We start from the raw sequence: 20965 nt of genomic DNA on the forward strand, positions 1-20965 counted from the left end.
GGTACTGGGCATATAGCTGATGGAATGTTTGGATAATGCACAGTCCACTTTTTCTTCTTTGACACACCTTTCCCAACTGGAGGCACCATGCAAAAGTAACAATTGCTGGTATAATCTGTTGGCTCTCTCCAAATCATTGGCACTGCAAAAGGCGTAGATTTCCTTTTCCTGTTCAACCACTGGCGAAGATTTGTTGCACAAGTGTTGCCGCATATGTGTGGGGCCCACCTCTTGTCCTGATCTCCAATTTTGCAGCCAAAATAAAGGTGATAGGCTTTCTTAACCATAGTGGTTATACTGCGCTTTTGTGATGCAAAAGTCACTTCACCACAAACATAGCAGAAGTTATCTGCACTGTTCACACAAATACGAGGCATCTCCGCTCACTTTGGCTAAACAGAAGTGTGTCCCTTTGCAAAATCAAACACTGACAAATAAGAGAGCACGACACTGTATGATTTCTAGAGCTGATATAGGGCAATTTGTTCAGCAGAGTGATGTAAGCTTCGTTAGGATTGCATCCTCCATGACTTCTAGGAATAACATGATGCAATTCATATCATGTATGACGCAATACCAGCTTCAGATTGCATCAGTCATTGTTTTGCCTAAAAAGCAAGTACTGTCCAAACCTAGTCATAGATTTATTCATAGATCCAGTCAAAGATGTATTTTAGTCATTTCTGGTTTAAATTGAGATCCCTTCCCTTTATAACTCGCTTATCCTCCACCATTCCCAAGTCACGGGTCGTATATACTGACCCAATAGCATATCTTGAAAACTAGACTCAATCAACAATTTTAAGCATCATTTTCGTTCTCAGTGACCCAGAATTAGTAAAGTTTGACTACATTTATTTCAGAAGCATTTTGGCTGTAGAGCAGTGTATCCCATGCTGCTTTGCTGGCTACCTGGGTCAGCTTGTCTATGTATCTGTGTGCCCTCTACTATTCTGGAGTCATCTTGACGTGACTGTCACCTCCCTATTTAAATGGTGTTATGCAGCCAAGGGTCGCTGTTCGTGATTCCAGCTCATGGAAATGATTATTCAGCAGCCATGCCTCATGCTCCTGTGTGGTCCCAGGCTGAGGTCCTGGACTTCATTGTCCTCTGGGGAGAGGTGCGAATTCCAGACTGAAGAACAGTCACCATAATTCACATGTCTGCAAGTGTCTATCAAAACAAACAAAGGAGAGGTGGCACTCCGAGAACCTGATCTGATGCTACCACAAGGGAAAGGAGCTCTGGCTGTGTTTTAGTAATGTCAGGGTCAATAATAAGGACCCTGGTTGAACTTGCATGGTTTGGCAGCTATTGTTATGAGCTGGACTATTATTTTGCACTGGACTTTTAACTTTGCATCATGTTATGTTTGTTCAATAAAGTTTTTTTCTTTTACTATTCACAATGTTAAACTTGATGTATTATTTTTTTTTTATTAATCATTAATTGAAAATGTCATGACATTCTTTTTTTGAAAATTTCATAAGAGCCTTATGTGATTCAATAAAATCCCCACCTGCAGTGTACTAAACTCCATCCACTAGTAGATATAAATGTTAAGACACATGCACTGATCATTCCTATCCTGTTCCATTAGTCAGTGCTAGTACTGGAAATAAGGTGTAAATTTTTAACTGAGAACAAAATGGAACAAATTACCAAGGGTCATGGTGGATTCTCCATCACTGACAAATTTTAAATCAAAATTGGATGTTTTTCTAAAAGCTGTAGGAATTGTTTTGGGGAAGTTCTATGGCTTGTGCTATACAGGAGGTCAGACTACATGATCACAATGGTCCCTTCTGTCGTTGGAAACTATTAATCTAGTTGGCTGAGCTCACAAGTGGCTGCTAACTTGCTGAAGCCATTGCAGGAAAAGATTAAGCACTAGTATCTTCTCGATTCCATCTTCCTCAGGGGCCTATATGTCCTTGGCTCTGAAATCATTGCACAATATGACGTATATTTGCAGTATTCTGTTTGAATTAATCACTGTGATGATCACAATGCTCAGCAATGTTTCTTCCATGCTGTCTGACACTGCTTTAAAAATAGCGCTGGCTTGTAACGATGGATGATAGAATGAAATGAGAGGAATCATGGGAATTATTTATTTTGATCCCAAGTCCCAGAATTCAAGTGCCTTTTGGTAATTATCTCACAGTCATAGAAATGTAGGTCTGGAATGGACCTCAAGAGGTCATCTAGTCCATTCCTCCATACTGAGACAAGACCAAGTACACATAGATCATATCTGATGGGTGTTTGTCTAACTTGTTCTTAAAAACCTCCAAGGATGGGGATTCTACAACCTCCCTTTGGAACTTATTTCAGTATTTAACTATGTGCAGCAAAAATAATCCCAGAATGCATAGAGTTTAGTGGGGAAGCACTGTACCAGGAGATGTCTGCCCAGAATGCTGACTGCTTGTTTTGAAACCGTGCAGCGTTGTGTGCATGCAGTGATCCCAAAGGGTGCTTAGCTGGGGATTACAATGTGGTGTTGACAGACTGCTTGTGCAGCCATTGTTCTGGATCACATAATGCAGATACACAAAACCTGCAACAGCTTTCAAGTGCAGACAAGCTTAGTCCAGAACTCTGACACTTTAAAATGTAAATGTAATGGAGACTTGGATAAAATTGGAACAGATTCACCCTTGTTAAATGTACAATCCAGTCTTGATGTACCTGGTGAACAGATATCTGTTGTTTAAGAACAGCATGGGAGGTCCACAATACTGCTTTTTTATAATATGTGTATATATTTCATATTTTGGGGAATATTATATTAGGAGGAAGAGATGAAATAATCAGAACTATAGTGAGGCAGAAATGATACTGAAACATTGTTCTGTATAGACAATATGGATTCATATTTCAAGTTAGAAAGGTAAGTATTTTGCTACATTGTTCAGGATTAGTGCAGTATATTCCAATTTAGATTTTTTTTTATTTTTAATTTAAAAATTAGTTGGCTAGCAGAAATCATGCACACAAAACTTGTGGGGACGCTACCCTGGTCCAGTATCATAGAAATGTAGGGCTGAAAGGTACCTTGAGAAATCATCAAATTCTCTGAGCTGAAGCAGGACCAAGTAAACCGAAACCAGCCCTGAAAGATGTTTGTCCAGCTAGTTCTTAAAATCTTCCAATGATGGGGACTTCATGTCCTCCTTTGGAAGCCTATTCCAATGTTAACTACCCCTAGAATTAGGAAGTTTTTCCTAATATCTAACTTAAATCTCCCTTGCTTGAGATGAAGCTCATTACTTTTTGTCCAATCTTCAGTGGACATGAAAAGCAACTGATCACCAGTCCTCTTTATAATAGCCCTTAACATACTAGAAGACAGTTATCAGGTCTCCCCTCAGTTTTCTTTTCTCAAGACTAAACATTCCTAATTTTTTTAACCTGTCCTCTTAGGTCAGTTTTCCTAAACCTTTTATCATTTTTGTTGCTCTCCTGTGGACTTTTTCCAATTTTTCCACATCTTTCCTGAATTGTGGTGCCCAAAACTGGACATAGTTCTCCAGCTGGGGCCTCACCAGTGCTGAGTAGAGCGGAACAGTTACCTCCTGCATCTTACATACAACACTCCTGTTAATACACCTCAGAATCATATTAGTCTTTTTTGCAACTGCATCACATTGATGACACATATTCTGTTTGTGGTCCACTATAATCCCCAGATCCTTTTAAGCAGTAAGACCACCTAGGCAGTTATCCCCCATTTTGTAATTGTGCATTTGATTTTTCCTTCCTAAGTGAAGTACTTTGTACTTATCTGTATTTAATTTTATCTTGTTGAATTCAGACCAATTCTCCAATTTGTCGAGGTCATTTTGAATTTTAAACCGGTCCTCCAAAGTGCTTGCAACCTCTCCCTTGGTGTCATCTGCAGATTTTTATAAACATAGAATCATAGAATCATAGAATATCAGAGTTGGAAGGGACCTCAAGAGGTCATCTAGTCCAACCCCCTGCTCAAAGCAGGACCAATTCCCAGCTAAATCATCCCAGCCAGGGCTTTGTCAAGCCGGGCCTTAAAAACCTCCAAGGAAGGAGACTCTACCACCTCCCTAGGTAACGCATTCCAGTGTTTCACCACCCTCCTAGTGAAATAGTTTTTCCTGATATCCAACCTGGACCTCCCCCACTGCAACTTGAGACCATTGCTCCTTGTTCTGTCATCTGCCACCACTGAGAACAGCCGAGCTCCATCCTCTTTGGAACCCCCCTTCAGGTAGTTGAAGGCTGCTATCAAATCCCCCCTCATTCTTCTCTTCTGGAGACTAAACAATCCCAGTTCTCTCAGCCTCTCCTCATAAGTCATGTGCTCCAGACCCCTAATCATTTTTGTTGCCCTCCGCTGGACTCTTTCCAATTTTTCCACATCCTTCTTGTAGTGTGGGGACCAAAACTGGACACAGTATTCCAGATGAGGCCTCACCAATGTCGAATAAAGGGGAACGATCACGTTCCTCGATCTGCTGGCAATGCCCCTACTTATACAGCCCAAAATGCCGTTAGCCTTCTTGGCAACAAGAGCACACTGTTGACTCATATCCAGCTTCTCGTCCACTGTGACCCCTAGGTCCTTTTCAGCAGAACTGCTACCTAGCCATTCGGTCCCTAGTCTGTAGCAGTGCATGGGATTCTTCCGTCCTAAGTGCAAGACTCTGCACTTGTCCTTGTTGAACCTCATCAGGTTTTTTTCTGCCCAATCCTCTAATTTGTCTAGGTCCCTCTGTATCCGATCCCTACCCTCTAGTGTATCTACCACGCCTCCTAGTTTAGTGTCATCTGCAAACTTGCTGAGAGTGCAGTCCACACCATCCTCCAGATCATTAATAAAGATATTAAACAAAACCGGCCCCAGGACCGACCCTTGGGGCATTCCACTTGAAACCGGCTGCCAACTAGACATGGAGCCATTGATCACTAACATACTCGCTACTCCATTATCCAAGTCATTAATGAAAATATTGAATAGTACCAGATCCAGGACTGACCCCTACGGGATACAACTAGATATGCCCTCCCAATTTCAGAGCAAACCATTGAGGCATAAGAGAGGAAACATTTTCTCTGCTTCAGACCAGTGTAATGGAACGCTTTTTTTTAAGAGTCCTGAGGGGCAAAGATAATGCTGCAATTTCAACTTACATAAAAATCACTATCACAGCACATGATCTGGTACAAAGGTCCTGGAAGGTAATAGTAGAAAGCAAATGGCATAAGGGAACCAGAAAAAAGCATATTTTTACACAGTCTGAAAGCTTTGTAAGGGCATCTTTGTTTAACCTATGAAATTGCATTTGGTCTGTAATTAAAACCATTTGCTTTAGTACTACTTTTAGGTAGCACTTCTGCTATATTTACATTTTGTACGGTGAATGTAGGAGGAAACCAGACCTTTCTATTTTAATCTCATTGATTGTTTTACAGTCAGTCTTTGTGTGAGATAATTTGGAGATCTTAAGTATATCATAAATGCCTTTCCTGATTTATTACTATACCATTGTCTGACAGTTAAATTGCATCTTTAGATGTAAATACTTGGGGATTGAACCTGGTCTCACAAGGCTGTGCTATCAGAATCAGGCTCTTATTTTCTCTTTACTTGACTACAATAACAATGCTCTTCATTTTCAAAGCATTCTAGGAACATTGACTAATCCTCACAAAACCTGTCAAAGGAGACCAGTGTTGTGTATCTTTTACCAATGGGGAAATTGAGGTAGAGAGGCTAAATGGGGAGATTTTCAAAGGCACAAAGAGCAGTTAGGCACCTAACATATAAAAAATCAGTGGAAGTTAGATGCCTAACTGCCATTTGTGCCTTTGACAGTCAGTCCGTGAGTGAATAGCCCCTAGGACACAGATGAAATCTTAGGCTAGGTGTACACTACGTGGGGGGGGGGGTCGACCTAAGATACGCAACTTCAACTATGTGAATAGCGTAGCTGAAGTTGCGTATTTTAGGTCGACTTACCTGGCTGTGAGGACGGCGGTGAGTCGACGCTGCCACGCCTCCGTCGACTCCGCTTCCGCCTCTTGCCGTGGTGGATTTCCGGAGTCGACAGAAGAGCCATCGGGGATCGATTTTATCGCGTCTTCACTAGACGCGATAAGTCGATCCCCGATAGCTCGATTGCTACCCGCTGATCCAGCGGGGAGTGAAGACGTGCCCTTAGTCTGAGCAGGTTTTACTGTACTAGAGTTTCTGGCTGTAGCATTGGGCTCGTACATCCTGACTAGATGTTTTACCCAAGTAAATTTCATAAGTGTAAATATGTGTACCGCAACTTGTTTAACTTGTGGGTTTTTAAAATCCATTTGTTCTGAATTCATTAGTTCCTTCATTAGAGGATATGGTGCTGCAGTCAAAATCCACTACAGATATCATATAGTCAGGGAACTGTAGATGGAAAAGTTAAGTCCTCCTAAATAGCCAAAATCCAACATAACTTTTACCTATATGAGATGCACAATATGTGTTTTTTGCCATAATTAGATTTAGAATGCATGAATACGGTATCATCCAAGAATTTCTGCTAATTATAAGCCTTCCTTAAAAGTATGTACTGTACTATAATCTTTTAATCGTTATTTTATATATATATATATATATAAAGAAATTACTTTTAGCAAAGCCTATAGACATGTAATTATCCTTTTAAGTAGCTTTATAGCCACAAAAACTTAGTGTGAGAAGGACTGTGAAACAAGTTATAACTCCACAGTAAAACAGACACAGTCATTACACCATAGTTAATTGCAGTTGGTAAGTATACATACTTCAAGAAAGGTTGGTATAATTAACATCTGAAAACCAGAGTTCTCAGGAAATTTTGCTTCAGGGGTAACGGTATTGTTCAGTAAGGTGCAGTTTTTGGCTTAAAAGGTAATAAAATGAGATGGGGTAGAGGAAACTTAATGTTTAGTTGTAGGCAAAATTAATGGATTATCTCATACATACTTCACTAGGGATTTCTTAATGTTACAGATGGAACATTAGAATTCCATAGTCAGGCAGACAGAGGTAAAACCTTATCCTTACAGTTGAGGCGAAGTAGCCTGTGTCCCAGAGAGGTTGTGAGAGAGCTTTTCTCTAACAACACACAGAGAAATCCAGAACAAGGACAATCTCCTTTAACTTGCAGACTCAGAACACAGCAAACAGAGTTCCAATTACTGTCAGTGCCCCCAGAGAATAGTTACTTGGGAAATAGAGTCCCAGGCCACTTTCTGAAGAGCTTTTGTCTGCTCATAATTAATACTGAAGACACTTTCCCCTTTCTGAATACTTGTACTGAATAATTCCTGAATTCTTTTTCTCTGAATAAATTAATTAAAAGCACTATGATGTATGTGAATGGGATGTTTGCATAAATAATAGTGTGATTTATTTGTTCTCTCTCTTATAACTACAAATAATTTTTCCTTATTTTTGTTCTAGTCTGCAGCAGACTTGATTTTTTTTTCGTTTGAACTTGGTGTGAAGAAACTTAAATGAGACTTCTCATTTTCCTTTACGTAGCAAGGCTACCATTGCATCTGTGTTCTGAACACATCCCACGAAACTGATGTGAGACAGAGCTTGCTCTCAAGTTAAACAGTTCAGTACTATAAGGACGTGCCAAAGTAAACTCTTAATTGAGAACACTGTTTCCTCTCTACTTCTTCTCGTCTCTTAGTGGTAATTACTCTGATGTTGTTGTGGATACAGATATGACATTTAGAAATGCAGCTTTTAAATCTAGCATAACGTAAGAGCTTCAGTTGTTGCTAACCAAAAAGCTGAAATAGCAAGGAGATATGTGCCTGTTACATATTTACTTTGGCACATCCTTCTGGTGCTGCAGTGTCTAACAGAAAGTGACGATTACCATCTGTTCTCTCCCGTCTTATCATCAAAGATTCCCTTCTTCACTTAGAATCAGCTCTTCATCAGGAGATTCTATCCCTTTCTCCATGGACACAATTCTTTTTTTAAACAAACATTCCTGTTTTTTACTCCCAGCTTTAGGCTGTCATTTTCTCTGTCTCTTTCTGCTTGGAACAATCCCATTACTTTAAATCCACCAGGCACATCCTCATCTTCACCCTCCTGAAAATGCTTCCTTAAAAGTAAACCCAGGTCTTCCAGTAATCCTTGCCTTATTCTCACCAATAATTTCTTCACACCTTACCTTTGCTGAACTGGTGTCCTGTGTCTTGTCTTCTCCCTGCTAATCTTAGATTATAACTCTGCATGGCATGAACACCCTGTACATTGCTACATACTCTGCTCTATAAATTATTACTACAGCATGGGCAAGTTTTACTGACTTAGTTTGCTAATAGTGGTTGGATAGGAAGAGATTTATAGATTTACTGAATGAGAAATACGTTCTCACTCTCTGATGTGCTTGGAATCATCATAAAGAATTAGCAAATGAATATCATACTGTATACAGAAGACATATGTCTAATACCAATTTGCGTAGAATGTATCTCGTTCATTTAGATCAGGGGTCGGCAACCTTTCAGAAGTGATGTGCGGAGTCTTCATTTATTCACTCTCATTTAAGGTTTCGCGTGCCAGTAATACAGTTTAACGTTTTTAGAAGGTCTCTTTCTGTAAGTCTATAACATATAACTAAACTATTGTTGTATGTAAAGTAAAGTTTTTAAAATGTTTAAAAAGTTTCATTTAAAATTAAATTAAAATGCAGAGCCCTCCGGACCGGTGGCCAGGACCCGGGCAGTGTGAGTGCCACTGAAAATCAGCTTGCGTGTCTCCTTCAGCATGCGTGCCATAGGTTGCCTACCCCTGATTTAGATAAAGACCAGACTAAGGGAAGCGTTGGAATTGATACTACCAACACAGGGGAGAAAGAATAAGATCCTGGAAGAATATGACACTTGTTAGACACAGGACTCTGGGTTTGGGAGACCTAGATTCTATTTTTAGCTTTTCCTTCAGATTTTCTGTTAATGTTTTGGGATCACTTATTGACTTGAGTCTGAGTTTTACTTTAATATCTTGCAATAGTGTTGTGCCCTATGCCTCAGTTTTCCTACCTATAGCAGGGGGATATTAATGTACCTTAAAGTGATGTTGAGGCAAACTTCATTAGTCTTTGTAAAGTGCTTTGAGATTCTGATGTGTGGATTATTAATATTTCTTTTCATATATTAAAACTTAACAGTTAAAGTAAGGATCAAGGTGTGGTGGTCCCATCTGGCCTTAAACTCTGACTTTAAGACAGTTCTTTGGGGAGTTTATTTTTGGATTGTGGGGTTTTCTAGGTGACTCTTAGTTGCTGGTTTTTATTGCTGATTTTTACATGCATGTTGCACCCTTTTTTGTTTACTTGTAACTTTTGTTTTTAGTTATTACTGTTTAGGTGTCCAAAAGTGTGTCAGCCATAGGCACTCACAGGCTATATTTTAGCAAAATTATTTCACATTGATTTCTGTGTACTGAATTGTATTGACTGAACTGCTGTTTTGTAAGGATCAGGGAATGTGTACTTGGTAATTAAAGGACCCAATCCTGCAAGCCTTCTGCGTGGAACTCCCTGGAACATCAATGGGAGGTCATGTATGGGAGACTTGCAGGACTGAACCCAAGTTGAGGTAATTGTGTAAAGTTATATGCCTGAGTTGAGACCATTTAATACATCTGGTTTACTTATATGGCTGGAATGTTGAAATTGGAGTTAAAGGTAGCTGCGTTAATTAAAAACACCCACAACTGGATTACACTGAAGAGTATACAACAGCAATTGATTATAAAGTTGTGTAAAAGTAGCATGTGAAAGACAAGAAATTAATAGTTGAATACTGGATGATCTACTAGAAAATGTTATACAATAGTGAATTTGCCTGGGAAATAGAGTAGGGGTAAAACAGTTGGAGATGACTCATGAAACCCCTATTCCTGATTAAAAATCCTGGTGTGTGTATGTACATGCAATCCTGTGTATATGTGGTGCCAGATTCTGTCCTTGGTGGAGTCGGTGGGGATTGCAAAAGTAATGTAACTGAGAGGAAACTTTCATCGGTATTATTTGCTAAATAAAAGGGTTGTCAATAGTATTTTGTGCCAGACTGTTTTACTAGAGTAATTCCATAGAGGCACTTTTTTATGTGGGTGTGAGAAACTGGATGCTTTTGCTCTTTTTGGGGTTACAGTCTGAAGTTTATTAGTGGGATAATGGAAATTAAAATCCTACTCGATCCAACCCATGTTGTTGAGTATAAAACTGATTTCTGTAGAGCAGGGATAGGCAACCTATGGCATGCGTGCCAAAGGTGGCATGCGAGCTGATTTTCAGTGGCGCTCACACGGCCCGGGTCCTGGCCACTGGTCTGGGGGGCTCTGCATTTTAATTTAATTTTAAATGAAGCTTCTTAAACATTTTAAAAACCTTATTTGCTTTACATACAACAATAGTTTAGTTATATATTATAGACTTATAGAAAGAAACCTTCTAAAAACGTTAAAATGTATTACTGGCATGCAAAACCTTAAATTAGAGTGAATAAATGAAGACTCGGCTCACCACTTCTGAAAGGTTGCCGACCCCTACTGTAGAGTCATGACAAATTGCGAACAAATTTTCCACCCTGGTGGATTGTGCCAAAAATTATTTGACTAAACTTTGGCACTGCAGAAATCCTCCAGCAGCTGCTGTGTGTATATTGTCCCAAACAGAAATGTTTGAAAATAGAGAAATGTATACATATTTCAAAAACAAGGCTTGTTCTTGATCTTTGAATCACTGTTATACATGTGCAGAGATGATAGGTCAGATTTTGCCCTCTCACTCCATGCAGCCCCACAAACTTTTTTTGGATTCAGTGGGGTTGCAAAGGTGTAATTGAGAGTAGAACCACAAGTACAGTGTTTTAGGCACAGATGCACAACGCCAACTAATGTTTGGATACAGATGTTTACAGTTGTAATTCTGCCATTGGAACGCATCAGTAATAACTTTTTAAATCACATGTGCTATAGTTTTTTGGTTTTGTTTTTTACTTAAGCCTGAAAAATACACTTGTAATTTTGTTGCTTTTAAATTAAATTAATGGAGATAGCCCATCTCCTAGAACTGGACGGGACCTTGAAAGGTCAGCAAGTCCAGCCTCCTGCCTTCACTAGCAGGACCAAGTACTGATTTTGCCCCAGATCCCTAAGTGGCCCCCTCAAGGATTGAGCTCACAACCCTGGGTTTAGCAGGCCAACGCTCAAACCACTGAGCTATCCCTTCCCACATAATTAGAAGGTTGTCAGATAATAGTAATGTATTAAACTCAACCCCACTCACCGATGTGGGTTTTTTCCCCACTTTTTTCTCCTGGATGGTCCTCTGAACTCCTGAGACCCAGGTATTGGAAAACCATTCCCAGAGAGTAGTTATCAGTGGTTCACGGTCATGCTGGAAGGGCATATTAGGTGAGGTCCTGGAGGGATCAGGTCTGGGTCCAGTTCTATTCAATATCTTCATCAGTGATGTAGATCAGTGGTCTCCAAACTTTTTTGATCATGCACCCTATCAGTAAACAATTTTTTGAGCATGCACCCCCTGCCATGCTGGCTCTACCATTTTTGCCAAAGCAAAAAAAAAAGCCACTCGGACTCCCGCCATTTCGGGGGGGGAGGGAAGCGCTCCTCCTGCTGTTCACCCCCAAGGATCCTCTTGCGCACCCCACTTTGGGAGATCACTGATGTAGGTAATGGCATATAGAGTACACTTTTAAAGTTTGCAGATGATACCAAGCTGGGAGGAGTTGCAAGTGCAATGGTCTGAAGTAAATAGGATGAAATTCAATAAGGACAAATGCAGAGTACTCCATTTAGGAAGGAACAATCAGTTGTACACATACAAAATGGGAAATGGCTGTCTAAGAAGGAGTACTGTGGATAGGGATCTGGGGGTCATAGTGGACCACAAGCTAAATATAAGTCAACAGTGTAATGCTGTTGCCAAAAAAGCGAACATATTTCTGGGATGTATTAGCAGGAGTGTTGTAAGCAAGATGCGAGAAGTAATTCTTCCGCTTTACTCTGCGCTGATTAGGCCTCGACTGGAGTATTGTGTCCAGTTCTGGGCGCCACATTTCAGAAAGGATGTGGACAAGTTGGAGAGAGTCCAGAGAAGAGTGACAAAAATGATTAAAGGTCTAGAAAACATGACCTATGAGGGAAGATTGAAAAAATTGGGTTTGTTTAGTTTGGAAAAGAGAAGACTGATAGGGGACATGATAACAGTTTTCAAGTATGTAAAAGACTGTTACAAGGAGGAGGAAGAAAAATTGTTTTTCTTAACCACCGAGGACAGGACAAGAAGCAATGGGCTTAAATTGCAGCAAGGGAGGTTTAGGTTGGACATTAGCAAAAAACTTCCTAACTGACAGGGTGGTTAAGCACTGGAATAAATTGCCTAGGGAGGTTGTAGAATCTCCATCATTGGAGATTGCTAAGAACTGGTGTCAAGGCTGATTCCCCACTCTGGCACTTCGAGTGCAGAAGGTGAGGGCCTGCAAGGATTCTAAAAATTAATACTGGCCACTCCAGGCTTGTATTAAACTCCCAAGGTTACAGCTTTTCTCTGACCTTGGATTGGTAGATGCTGCCACCACCCAAGTGCAGAACCCCTTTGAGAGACCAGGAAGGCTCACTTGGGAATTCCTTCCCATGGTGTCAAGTATCAGGGGGTAGCTGTGTTAGTCTGTATCTACAAAAACAACAAGGAGTCTGGTGGCACCTTAAAGACTAACAGATTTATTTGGGCATGAGCTTTCGTGAGTAAAAACCTCACTTCTTCGGATGCAACCTTCCCATGGGGTACCCTCAAGCCCTTTAACCTCCCCTTTGGGGAAGAGCTGAAAAAGGGGGGGGGGGGAAGAAATCAGCTGTTGCCACCAGCTTATTAAACAACATGTGCACAAACCTCTTAAGATATAAAGACCCAATTCTGTTCTTAAAAAAGGTAAATGTTATTAATAAAATAAAGGAAGAAAATACATCTGGGAATTTAGGAATTTGCTATATTTAAAAAACAAACACTACAAGGATTAAGCATCAAGAATAGCTTTCTTGAAGTCCAGCTTAAAGGTTACAAGCAAAACAAAAAGCACCTGGGGTTAGTACAGAGGAATCCACAAGCCATAACGAAATAAAAGGAATAAACGTAATAGCGTCTTCCTAGACATTTCCTGATCTACTTACATATCTGGAGTTTTTGAATTAGTAGTTTCGAGGTATGATATTGATGTTTTTTTCATACCTGTCCCAAGTGCTTACAGCATAGCTCTGTCCTGTCCACCTCTCCCTGGAGAACAACCACAGACAGAGTCCTAGCCTTCCCATTGGCTCTCTTGGCCAGGTGCCCATTCACCTCTTTTTACTTATGCATAGCAGTGAGACTTTTTAACCCTTTACAGGTAGAGCAATTAGAGAACAGCTACTAAGAAGGATTTTATAACTACTGGCTAGCTGGGTGTCCATAAAAGAGAGCTCCCTCCCCCCCCATCATTTATCACAACAGGTTAGACAAACACCTGTCAGGAATGGTCTCGACTTAGTCCTGCCACAAGTACAGGGGACTGGTCTAGATAACCTCTCAAGGTCCCTTCCAGTTCTATGATTTTCCCCCACTTTTCTGTTGTTTGTTCCTTCAAGGATCCACATTGTGACTAATCTAGGAGCAAAAAAATTAGCACTTCTGAATCAGGCAGCAGATTACTATTTAGCATCAGAAGAGTACACCGGAAAAGAAGATCCCTGCCTTGCTCCTGACCTGTTAGAGCTGCAGAACATTGTCAAGCACTCCCAGTGGTTTAGTTGAGCAAGTTCAAGCTGATTTATACCTTAACGTTTTTAAACCCTGTAATAAAATTTTTGTCCCATTAGATATACACCTCTACCCCAATATAATGTGACCCAATATAACACGAATTCAGATAGAACGCGGTAAAGCAGTGCTCTGGGGAGGTGGGGCTGCGCACTCCGGTGGATCAAAGCAAGTTTGATATAACGCAGTTTCACCTATAACGTGGTAAGATTTTTTGTCTCCCGAGGACCGCGTTATATTGAGGTAGAGGTGTATTTGCAAAGAGTGATCTGTCTGGAGAGGTACTAGTGTAAGGGCTTATTGTAAATCTGTAAATAAAGGGAGTGAATGCAAGCATGTTATCAATAAAACATAAAGAGTGTTTGTATAACAGCATGAAAATACATTTAAACTTAAATAACTTCCACATTGAATTATTTTTCCAGCACAGAAGTTACAGACCAATCAATGCTAAGTCTACTTGCAGTAACCTCACGGTCTGTTGTTAAATAAAAATTAGTGACAACAAAACATATTAAATCAGAGTCATCATAATCTCAGATATCTGACTGAAAGTAGCGAGCCCGGTCTTAAGGCTAATGCTCCATCCATATAGTCGTTTACATTCTTGGGCCTGTGTGATTAACAGCACCTCTCAGAACCATATGTCTTGCATATTATGTGTTCTGCGATATCTGGGCGAAGTAGGATGAGGTAATCCTTTATATTTTTAGAGTGGCATTCTGTTGTAGGGGGAAGAGCTTTAGCTCTGAGACTCACTAACATGGGTTTTAAAGTCCTGCCTGTCACTTACCCACCCTGCTGTAAATTTTCTGCAAAGGCAGGCTGTTTGTCTTTCTTTTAACCCTTAATGTTGTTTTAACTGATTTTTAAAAATAACTTGTTGGCTTTTTGTTGTTGCTAAGAACAGCTGTGTTACCTTCAGGCACCTCCATTTCAATCCAGGCTTGACCAAATCTATGGCAGTTTGAGGTGCAGCAGAGTACATTTCACTATCCTCTCAGAACTCTGCACCTTGGTGGGAAAAGATCCCAGCAGTAAGCACTGGAAGTACAATGCATCATTCTACCTCTCTTTCTCCAACTTAATCTAACTAAGAATTATTTTAACAATCTTAGATTCATCAGATGATGAAAAATGACTTATTTCAAGGGTGCATATGGAGAAGACCATTTTGTTTTGTAATGTGCCCAGGAAAGTTCAGCTCAGATGCAACGTCTGGCTGTCAGCTTAGTTTCTAGCCCTCTTGATTGAAGCACAAAGAATTGAAATGACTTCTCCTTGGCTAACACAGTAAGACAATGGTTCAGTTAAGGTTTGAAACCAAGACTTTCTTTGCTTCCTGATCTCTGCAAGAGCCACTAGAAACCATTTTATTAGAGCACAAGCTTTCGTGGACTAGCTTGTGCTCTAATAAATTTGTTAGTCTCTAAGGTGCCACAAGTACTCCTGTTCTTTTTGTGGATACAGACTAACACGGCTGCTACTCTGAAACCTGTAGAAACCATTTGGTTGTCTTAATCATGAATGCTTAATATTAATGCTTCCCACCATGCCCACTGAATGAAGAAATAATTGGATACGGATGGGTAGAGCAGAATGTGTCTAATTCATTGCTCTGATATGACTTGTAGGAATACTACCAAAACAAAAGCACCCCCCAAAAAAAAAAGTTGCAGAACTAATATGATGTTTATAATCGTCACATTGTTCACTCTACTTGTGTGGTTGATCCCTTTCCCCTGTCCTTTGTCTCTTTAGATGGTCATTTCTTTAGGGTAAGGACTGTCACTTATTCTATATATGTACAGTAAGCTAGGACAGTGGAACCCTGTTCTTGACTGGCCCCTAGGCAGTATTGCAATAAACGTAAGTAACAGAAGTTGGGTGCTATTGAGTAATTCTCCGAATTGAAAATGGATCCTATCAATGTAATGCTTTAACTTTCTTTGATCTATGGGTGTGCTGAATTTATTTTATTGAAAGTTTTACAAAGCCTAATGTTGTTAAAAGAAACCGCTGCTATGAATATTAAAAAAATAGAGTTTTTTTTTTTATTGTGACTTAAACATTCCTGTGCAGTGTCTGCAAATATTTCAGTTTTGGATTAGTGCACTAGATTCAAAAAGTGAAACTGACCATAAACAAAATTGAATGTGAACAGGAGTTCATTCAATGAAATTAAAGGTAACAAACTTAAAACTGGTAAAAAGGAAATACTCCCCCCTCCCTCCCACAAAGCACAGTAAAACTTTGGAACTAATTGCCTAGGCATCATTGAGGCCAACAGCTTAACAGTGTTTAAAAAAGGATGAGTTGCTTGTATGGATAATGAGAACATCCACAGTTACATTTATATTTATTGTAAAGGACAAACTCTTCAAGGCTTAAGGCACTAAGTGATGGGAATTAGGAGGAAAGTCCCCCTATGGGCAAGGGAGCCATTATGGTGATGGCTGCTGTTGGAGACAGGGTATCAGAGTAGATGTGGTCTGATGTCATATGGCAGTCTCCATGTTCCTATGAAACTGTTCAGTCTATTTTTACTGTACATATGGAGAGAAATGGAAACCAAATTGAGAATATGGTGAAAAATAAACTAGATTTTAATATTCACTTTTAATCATTTAAGGTGTTGTAAGGAAATGTTTTTTTAAAATGAGATTTTTAAGCAGACAATATCTGTTTTCAAATGGATGAGTTTCGTTTATATAAAAATTTTAAAAAACAAAAAAAAATATACTAAGTCTTTGTTACTTTATTTAGCTGTTAAGAATATGTCTTAAAATGTGTTTTTGAAAGGAGCAAAACAAAAACATAATTCTTTGCTAGACTGCTCATAAGAGGGTACCATCTAGGCTATTTATTTAAACAATATCCATGAAGGGTCATTTATTCTGAGGAATAGTTAATTTCCAGACTGTAAATATGTAACTGGAGGATGAATGGAAAGATCTCTTTCTAAGATCTGGCATTAAGCCACTACAAAAAATAAATAATGTTAGCTTGCTTTGAAGTTGTAATCTCAAAGGCAACATGCCAACAATGCCACATCAAGAGACCTTAGAGAGTAAAAACACTAACAGTTTATTGTTTACATCTCTGAAAAATGCAAGAACATTAATATAGCATCAGAAAAGTTAAAGAAGAAATAGGTGGAATGAATCCTTCCCTTACCAAGAGAGAGCTAGAACAAGTGTAAAGGGGTTTTAACTTTCATCTCCGGGGGACAGCACTGTCCAGTTGTTAGAGGAAAAGATTCTGGGCCAGATTCTCAGCCTTGCCAAAGATGCTTTGCATTGCTCCAGTAGCACAAAGCAGCTTTAAAGAACTGGCCTGAGTAGCAAACTGGGGAATCTGCAAGTGGTGTAAAACTGGTTTAGTTGGCTCAATACCATCTCCTTCTGGCTCCCACGACCCAGCACAGGAGCATGAGGTAGCAGGGGGCATATGCTGTGCTCTAGCAATCTGTCACTAACATAATGGTTTTTTGGAGGCCATTACAAGCCAGTGCAGGTTAGAACAGCTCTGTGTCACTTTGCCCTGTCTCCCTGTCCTCAGGTGCAACGGTCAAGCAAAATGCAGTATCGGGGCCTCTGTGTTCTTATATACCACAGTGATTGGGAGTTTTATACGTACTTCCAAGAGGACTGAGAGGAGTACACTGAATACAGAAAGCAACTCAGGGTCTGTGTCTTGATATGCAAACTCCTCCATTGGGTTGGCCTTTGCTACCGGAGAGATTACCTGTCCCTTTATAGCCAGTACTTCCCATGACAGCTACATTTAACTGACACCATGACCCTTTTGACCAATAGGGGAAGACCTGTGCAGTGAACTGAACTTTCACAGGTGCTGAATGTGCTTATGGAACTCACTACCAGATAAGATCAGAATAACCACTTACCTCAGTGCGTTTGGAATGAATTGCAAAACAAATGTCTTTGAATTGGCTTTTCCATAGCAAGTTCTTCATGTGCTCTTGCACAGACACAGAATACACCCACACAATTAAAAAAAGTCTAACTACACCTCTACCCCAATATAACGCTGTCCTCGGGAGCCAAAAAATCTTACCACGTTATAGGTGAAATCGCATTATATCAAACTTGCTTTGATCCGCTGGAGTGTGCAGCCCCCCCCCCCCCCCCCCGAGCGCTGCTTTACTGCGTTATATCCGAATTCGTGTTATATCGGGTTGTGTTATATCGGGGTAGAGGTGTATTTAAGGTTTTTAGCTCCACAGGTGGAGATGGGAGAGGAGGAGAGAGATATTTTGTTTTAAACGTTTGTGAGGCATTTGGTTACTATTGTGATGGGGCCATACAGATTCCTAGACGGTCCAGAATAGAACCCATATCTGAGTTGTGGTGTGACCTGGGGTAAGTCACTTCATTTCTCTGTGCCTCAGTTTCACCATCTATTAAATAGTGATGATATTTACAAGCCTCTGCCAAGTGCTTTGCAATTTTTAAATGGCCCTTAAGTTCTGACATGTAGCACCACTGCTATGTTATTCCTATGTTTTGTATTGGATGATTTTTATGGGGACTAACTTCCAGTCTGAAACGCTGAAACTGGCATGTCATCCAAGGTTTTGTGCAAACCTGGGGAGAATCTGGATTAGGACTCTGAAGAGTGTGGCTAAGAGAAATTAGCACTTTCTTAGAGGATACAGAGGTATTTATGGAATTTTGACTGAAACTGGTCAGCTGATTCAATCCTTAACTTGCCTTTAATTTCCATTTTCTAGGCTGAGAGGGTTTCTGAGGAATTTGAGGTCAATTTGAAAAATTGCAACATTTCCATGTGCACCCTGTGCATCCTTAAAACTTCTGAATGTATGCACACAAGTATCTGATTTTTCTTCAAATGCTGTTTTTATGGGTGTTAATTGTGCTAGAACAATTTATATGCCAGCCTTTGCAAAACTGACCCCAGAAGCTTAACAACATCTCCTGCCTTACAATAATTTTAAAGGACATTGGTCAATTTTAGCCCTTAGGTAACTGGGTGAACTCCCTTAACTTAGATGCTACAGTTCTTGTTTAACTTCATGGATGAATTTGGCCCAGCATTTTCAGTGAATATTTTATGTATCCCCTAGAGCAATTTCAAAGGATCATATTACTCTGTGCAACAACAGCAACAACTACAACAAAAACCCTTCCGCGCTGGAGAGAGTATGGAATAGTATGTGTCATAAATAATGTCTGCCATACAGAACTGTTTTGAAATAATTAATATTTTAATAATTCCTCAAGCATGATGGGTCTTTCAAATGTGACATACTTTAAAAGCAACAACAACAAAACCCAAACCGCCGCACACACATTTCTTGTATTTAAAAGGCTACTCAGAAACATTAATATTAAAGAGAAACTGGTTTGGTTTTGTTTTTTTTTTCTTGAGGCACAAAACAGTTTAAAGATGTTCCAAATGGAATTGTTTAATATTTTAAGTATTCTATATCTAGTGCTCTTAAAAAAGTACAACCAGCCTGAAGCAATGATTATGGGATTAAGAAAAGGTGAAACCAGGGTGGCTTTGGTTTGGCAAAATCACTTGGGGAAGTGTTTTGGATCCTGGAGTCTATGTACTTTTTTTCTTTTGGAGGGTCCACAAGAAAGCAAAGGGGAGGCCTTCTGAACACTTCCACCTCAGTCTACCCTTTACACTGATGAAGTCTGGGAGGGAGTATAGTAAATGTAGAATATCTTTTCTCCCAGCAGCATTCAAGTATGCAAAATTGTCTGCTTCAGTGTTCTTCACTAGTTTAGTAGTATGGGTCTGTGCAAGAATCTGAAGCCTTGATATATGTATTCTATGAATTTTCAGGGATAGGCTGGGAGGTTCAAGTGACTAATAATATTTTTGTACAAGGCAATAATGACCAAAAGTTACAGCAATCTGATAATATAGCCAGGGTATCTACCATGTTATAATATGGTTGGGCCGCAGCATAGATAAGCTTCTAGCCGCTTACATTAATTTTGAAAGTGGGACTTAGGGCTTATCTACACTACCGCATGGGGTCGATCTAAGATACGCAACTTCAGCTACGTGAATAGCATAGCTGAAGTCAACATACTTAGATCTACTTACCACGGTGTCTTCATTGCGGTAAGTCAACAGCTGATGCTCTCCCATTGACGCTGCTTGTGCTCCTCATTCTGAGTCAACAGGAGAGCGTTCAGCGGTTGATTTATCGCATCTATACTAGACGCGATAAATCGACCCCCGCTGGATCGATCTCTGCCTGCCGATCCGGCGGGTAGTGTAAACAAGCCCTTAGACTCCTACATTACTTAAGCTCTTTTGAAAATTGTATGTGACATGCCTCAATCAGTTAACAACAGGGTTGTGCTTTTCTCTTGCAGTTGCAGTCATTATGTTGCTTGAAATATTCCTGACACTGGCCTTGGGGATCGTCGTCTATCTGTTCCTTACCAGAAAGAAGGAGGAGACCCTACCCATTGAAGAGGGATGGTGGGGCAAAGGGCAGAAACCTGACTCTGAAGAAGATACAACTGTTCATCCATTTAAGGTGGAAACCACAGAAGCAGAGCTGAATGTAAGGAAACATCTCTCCTGGGGAGAGGAGAGTATGAAATGGCAGAATAAATGTGTGCTTTGTTTTGGAGCGATTTTAAATTAAACCAGTAACTAAATTTATAGAAGTGAAATAGAACTATTGAAATTGAGGTGTGATGCACAAATCTTAATAACAAGGGACTTTCCCTTGCTCTCAAAAAGTGGTAGTGATAAATAGACTTCTGTATCCCAATGTTTTGTTTTGTTTCCAGATGACTGCTATCATGTTAGCGTATGAGCCTACTTTGTGGGGTCTGATAATTCCAGAAAATATAGCACATAAAAGTGGAATTAGTGATCATTCAACTTTGTGCTGCTGTACTTGCCCCTCCCTCTGACTGATTATTGAGGCTCTAGATTATAAAAAACAGACTGGGGAAATGTCTTTAATTTACTCATTTCAGAAGCAGATAAGAATTTCTCACCTTCTTGAGTGTCACTTGGCTGCAAGTAAAGAACAGCACAGCTTTTGAAAATGTTAGTTAAAGCCTTTTATAGGATGACTGACCTGCCT

At 39.9% G+C, this 20965-nt stretch overlaps 1 protein-coding gene across 3 annotated transcripts in view; it reads left to right on the top strand.

Annotated features, from left to right (window-relative positions):
- The window catches only part of EPHX1 (epoxide hydrolase 1), a 54525-nt gene that overhangs the window by 10180 nt on the left and 23380 nt on the right, over positions 1-20965 (top strand). For 2 of the 3 annotated variants that reach the window (XM_034764697.1, XM_034764695.1), the window contains exon 3: positions 20238-20431. In XM_034764697.1, coding sequence (XP_034620588.1) covers positions 20249-20431 — 183 coding nt within the window. In that variant the 5' untranslated portion in view covers positions 20238-20248. Of the gene's footprint in view, positions 1-19031; positions 19051-20237; positions 20432-20965 lie in introns of those variants that run through there. The other variant, XM_034764696.1, reaches the window with a different exon arrangement.

Source organism: Trachemys scripta, chromosome 3, assembly GCF_013100865.1.
Source record: "Trachemys scripta elegans isolate TJP31775 chromosome 3, CAS_Tse_1.0, whole genome shotgun sequence".
NCBI classification, from domain to species: Eukaryota; Metazoa; Chordata; order Testudines; family Emydidae; genus Trachemys; species Trachemys scripta.